General features: G+C 34.0%; 1 protein-coding gene across 1 annotated transcript; it reads left to right on the forward strand.

Annotated features, from left to right (window-relative positions):
• Positions 1 to 4,260: 4,260 nt before the first annotated feature.
• On the forward strand, positions 4,261 to 4,962 carry LOC112512728 (copper transporter 6-like). The gene has a single exon (XM_025118840.1). The coding sequence runs from the start codon at positions 4,358 to 4,360 to the stop codon at positions 4,826 to 4,828; it is 471 nt and encodes a 156-aa protein (XP_024974608.1). The 5' UTR covers positions 4,261 to 4,357; the 3' UTR covers positions 4,829 to 4,962.
• Positions 4,963 to 5,385: the final 423 nt, after the last annotated feature.

The raw sequence follows: 5,385 nt of genomic DNA on the forward strand, positions 1-5,385 counted from the left end.
ACAACTCAAGCACTACCGAGTGGTATTTTGCCCAACTACAAGCTTGGCTTGCTCTTCCACATCCAAGTTTAAGGTTCAACTTGACATCCATAAAAAATGAAAGGTGAGGGAGATGAGGGTTAGTAGATAAATTTGTCCCTCGTTAATGGAAACCTAATTGATGGAGTTAGTAAAAGGGATCATATCCGTTATAAAGATGAAACTATAGGGACGTCTCATGTTAATAATTCTTTTTAGGGACATTACTCGTTATATTATGTAAACCATAGGGATCAAATTTGCATTTAACTCAATGAAGTAATTACTGAAACACTATTTATACTATATTATAAAGCATTTGACAAAAACTCTTAAAAATCATTTTTATGCATAAAGTACTGTTTATTKATGCATATTACTTGAAATTCAAGATTACAAGTAAATTGAGCGTAAGTACAGCTTATTAAGGCTTCATGTTTGAATTCGTGTAACTAACTGCAGATAAACATAATCAAATAGAGGATAAACATCTCATTTTAAATATAAAAATCTAAAATATAATTAAGATAATCATTGAGTTCCAACAAAATACTTAATTATTATATTTATAAAAAATTATATTAATAAGGGGGTGTTTGGGATTGCTTGTAAAAGCAACTTTTTAACTTATTTCAGTCTGTCACCGGTGATAAGCTGTTTTATAGTGTTTGGGTAAGAGAAAAAAATGCTTATACCAGTGCCAAACCGGTAATAAGCAGTTTTTGATAAGTTAATCCGTAGTGATTTATGAAAATCGACTTATTACCAGTTTACCATTTTTAACAGATGCGTCTTCACCTCTTCTCCAAACGAACACCCCCATCGTCATCGCATCTTCTCCAATCGATATCTCTTCTCCTCCACAAGTAAATATTGTGCTAGCGTCCATGACAATTCACAATTATATTAGAATGAATGGAAGTTTTGATGAAGCATTTGACATGGCGCAACAAGAATCATAGAACCCTCATATTGATGTTGATGATGAAGGATGTGGTAGCAACAATAAAGCACATGAAAACACAAGTTCTCGTCATATGAGTCACGATCTATATATGAGTGTTGTAAAAGATATGATTGCAGAAGATCTAATAGGTAGATCTAGATGAATATTTATCATAAATGATGATCTATTTTTTGTTATTGATATTTTGGTTATAAAAGTTTGATATTTTTTGTTATTGATATTTTGGTTATAAATCTATTATTTTCATCATAAATTATTGATGGTATTGGTATAAATGTTTGTTAATTATTCGTATTAATACAAATTATTAATCTTATTGATATAAATTTTTGTTATAGATATTATTATAAATGATGAAAAATAAATTTTTATATGTTAAAAAATCAAATAAGTTAATAAGCAATCCCAAACACTCCTATAAGTCAATAATATAGAAGATTGTCATTTTTAATCATTTTACATATATAAGTAAAATTTGTGAAACACTAAAAAACAACTTATCAACTTATTGCAGTTTGGTACCGCTATAAGTTAATCCAAACACTTTTTACAAAACTCCGATTTGATACCGCATAAGTTAATAAGCACTTTTACAAAAAAACATAAGTTATTTTAAATAAACAATCCCAAACACTCCCGTAATGACATAGAAAATATTATTATTTATTAAAACTCAATTTCCCAATAAACAAACGGATTTGTGTGAAGTTTAGATAACCCATCAATGTGTTTTTTTTTCTGATTTGGGTTCAGTGATCCAAAACTTACTGATAGCTACCTTTTTATCTTCCACTTGTTTCCCTAAACCTTACACCTTAAAATTATGAAGTTTCAAGTGTAAAAAAATGATTTTACGGGTCTCACGAAAACATACTGGTCTTATGTGATCCCAAGTCATACTATAATTGTTGGAAATGCTTTTAAAAACCACATATTATGTACCACTTCAATGCCCCTATGTACAATTTTATGTGTGCCCAAAAAATTTAAAATGCATTGGAATTTGTCTTAATTTTTATTTAATTAAAAAATAATGTTATTTTTAGAACTAATATAGCAAATTATTAAATTTTAATCGATAAACTGTTCATCGTGTAACATTGTAAAACATCCCAAACAAAATTTTCAAAATTTGTTTAAAATAAAGAATCAAAATTTAAAATCTGTAGAAAATTCACCATCATCTCCAACAACTTATCCATCTTAACAGAGACGGATGGCCCGTTGGGCCATTACATGCCTTGGCCCCTGAGGTTTTTGTTATAAGTACATTACACATTTGATCCATTAAAGGTTTTTTAAGTATCAAATTTTTTTGAGCCCCTCCACTTTGATCCAGTCTTCCATAGTTCCATTCCAGGTGCTCTGTGCGACCATGCGAGTGTGACTGTGCCGTATCGAGTATCGACGGTAACTCCTCCGGCTCCGGCGGCAGTCCTCCAGACCCTCAAGTCTAGTGCGAGTGTGCGACTGTGCTGTATGCCTGTATCGACTGTGTTGTATCGACGGTAACTCTTCCTGCTCTGCTTCTTCTCGCCTTCTTCTCGCAAGTGCTTCTGTGGAATCCATGCCATATCCCGGCTCCCGTATGTATAAATTCTACCGTATGTGATAATATCTTAAATATCACAACATCAATTAGATTATTAAAATACATATACTAAATATATTGTATGATTTGACCATAACCATCTCCAAACATTTCTAAGTATTTTGTAAACACGTCATCAATCATTACAAGATTGATAGATTACCGTTCAAAGTTTAGGTATAACTTTTGAATGTCGATAACCTAACTGGTCCAACATGGAACCCTCCTCCAATATGAGGGGACATCTTTTAACTCACTTAGGGGCCGTTTACCAAGCACTTACCCGGGTAAGTACTTACCAAGTCATGTTACCTCACCGGATGAATATGGTAATGACCAAAAATCTTACCCGGTAAGTGTGAGATAAGGACCGTGAATCTTACCCGGTAAGTGAGGGCGACGACTCTTACCACAGTAAGCGTTTACCGGGTAAATTGTTGCATAGGATGTCGTTTTGGTGCACTAAAATCTTAATAGGTACGTAAATAATAGTGTTAAATTTTACCGGTAAGCACTTACCGAGTAAGTGTTTGGTAAACGGCCCGTTAGCGGGGCACTAGAATTGAACCCCATACTTATCTTGTATTTGTACAAAGTCATTCCACCCATTTACCGATTGAATTGCTCGCCAGAGTCTACCGGTCAAAACAAATACAAAAATATAAAATTAAAATCTTTTTTTACATTGATCGTAAAAAAAAAAAAAATCGTTACACTAAGGGACTGTTTACGCAAATGTTTACCCGGTAAATGCTTACCTATAGAAGTCAACACTATAATTTATTTTGATGAGTAAAATTTTAGTACATCAAAACGTATTAAATGCAACAATTTACCGGGTAAGCGCTTACCTACGTAAGAGTCGTAATCTTCACTTACCGGATAAGACTTTCCATCATTCTCATCGCTCTTACCCGGTAAGATTATTGGCCCTTGTCATATTCATTCGATAAGAAAATTTATTCGGTAAGCACTTACCAAGTAAACATTTAGTAAACAGCCCCTAAATAAGAATTGTATTAAATTTCCTTATAATTTGATACATTTTGCTCTTATAGCATCTCCAACAGCTATAATAAAAAGAAGAAAATAGGTATTTTTAGCAAATTTTCAACAACTGTGTTATCTTAAATGTTAAAATAAGGAAAAAATGAGAGAGATTGTAAAAATTTGTAAAATACAAATAGAAATTATTATTTTAATATTTTCCATCAATAAGATATGGCAATAAATGTTCAGGAAAAATAAATAATATTTTATTAAATAACCAATATTATTTGTTGAAAAGATTGATCGGTGGTACTTTTCATTGTACAAATAAATGTTAGAATTGAACCATATGGATGATGTCTGATTGGTTTGAGTTTAACTGTAAAGGTCAAAAGTACCGGGAGGTCCAATGTTCAAATCTAAGGAGAAATAAAAATCCTATTGGGACCATAGAGGTTCAAATGCGGTGACGTCGGGCTATCTGCAAAGCAGGTAGTCGCCCTGAGATTAATCAACTCGTATAACGGGTTAGATATCCAGATTAATAAAAAACAATGTTAGAATTGTTAAAAATATTAACTTTTAATGTTCTATTTTAGGAAATATTAGCTTTGAAGAGGTAGGTACAACTTCAATGCAAGCATGTACAACTCATTTCATAAATCATAATGACTTGCAATTTGCAAATGGGATTAAGTGTGATACCTTTCCTCTTTTATAGCCCCCCAACGCCCACCTTCATTTGGTGTGTGTGAGAGAGAGTGTGAGATACGATAAGAAACGAAGATCACATGAACGGCATGGAAGATATGGGACCGCCTCCAGTAACCGCCACCGGAGCATCTCCGACGGGAATGGGCGGCGGCATGCACCATATGATGCACATGACCTTCTTCTGGGGTAAAAACGGTGAAATTTTGTTCCCGGGTTGGCCCGGATCCAGTTCGGGTATGTACGTTCTGGTTCTCTTCTTCGTCTTCATACTCGCTTTTCTCGTCGAGTTTTTATCTCATTCCGATATCGCTCGGAAGGGTTCCGGCCCGGTGGCGGTGGGATTGATTCAGACCCTGGTCCATACCCTACGTGCCGGATTGGCTTATTTGGTTATGCTGGCGGTGATGTCGTTCAACGGCGGAGTGTTTCTGGTGGCGGTGGTTGGTCACGCTGTTGGGTTTTTGGTATTTGGGAGTTGGGTTTTCAAGCGGCCATCGCCGCCGTCTGTGGATAAAAATTCAGATCTATCTCCGATGATTTGTGCTTAATTATGCAATTCTGGTATGCGAATTTCAAAATCAATCTCTTGAATACTACGAGTTATAGTTGGATTATCAAACTTAAACGATTATGTTGTAATTATGAAAATTTCCCTAAATTTTATAGAATTATCGTTGGATTATTGTGTTGTTAATTCGATTTACGTTGGCATTTCATGAATCTGTTGGAATTATTTACAATAATTTGAACCCATTTAAAGGGTTTTATGTTTAGGTCTTAAATGGGTCTATTTACAATTATTTTGAACCCATTTAAGGGGTTGTACGTTTAGGTCGACGATATAGTGTCGTACGTATAAGACTTATTGATTAACAGCTGTTTACTTATGGTTTAATTAGGTTTTTTGGTTTATTTGGCTTATTCGCACAACTCATTTGGATTGTTTACTTACGGATTAATCTTACAGAACATGACTTAATCACACAGATAGAAATGATGTATTGTCGTCGTTCAACCACAAAAATGACACTCATACCCCTTATTTAAAGCACCACCTCCTTCCCATATAAGATCGTCGGCCTCTTTATTATTTTTTGTTTTGGTG

This window comes from Cynara cardunculus (genome assembly GCF_001531365.2).
Source record: "Cynara cardunculus var. scolymus isolate 2C chromosome LG 5, CcrdV1, whole genome shotgun sequence".
In the NCBI taxonomy this organism is placed as follows: domain Eukaryota; kingdom Viridiplantae; phylum Streptophyta; class Magnoliopsida; order Asterales; family Asteraceae; genus Cynara; species Cynara cardunculus.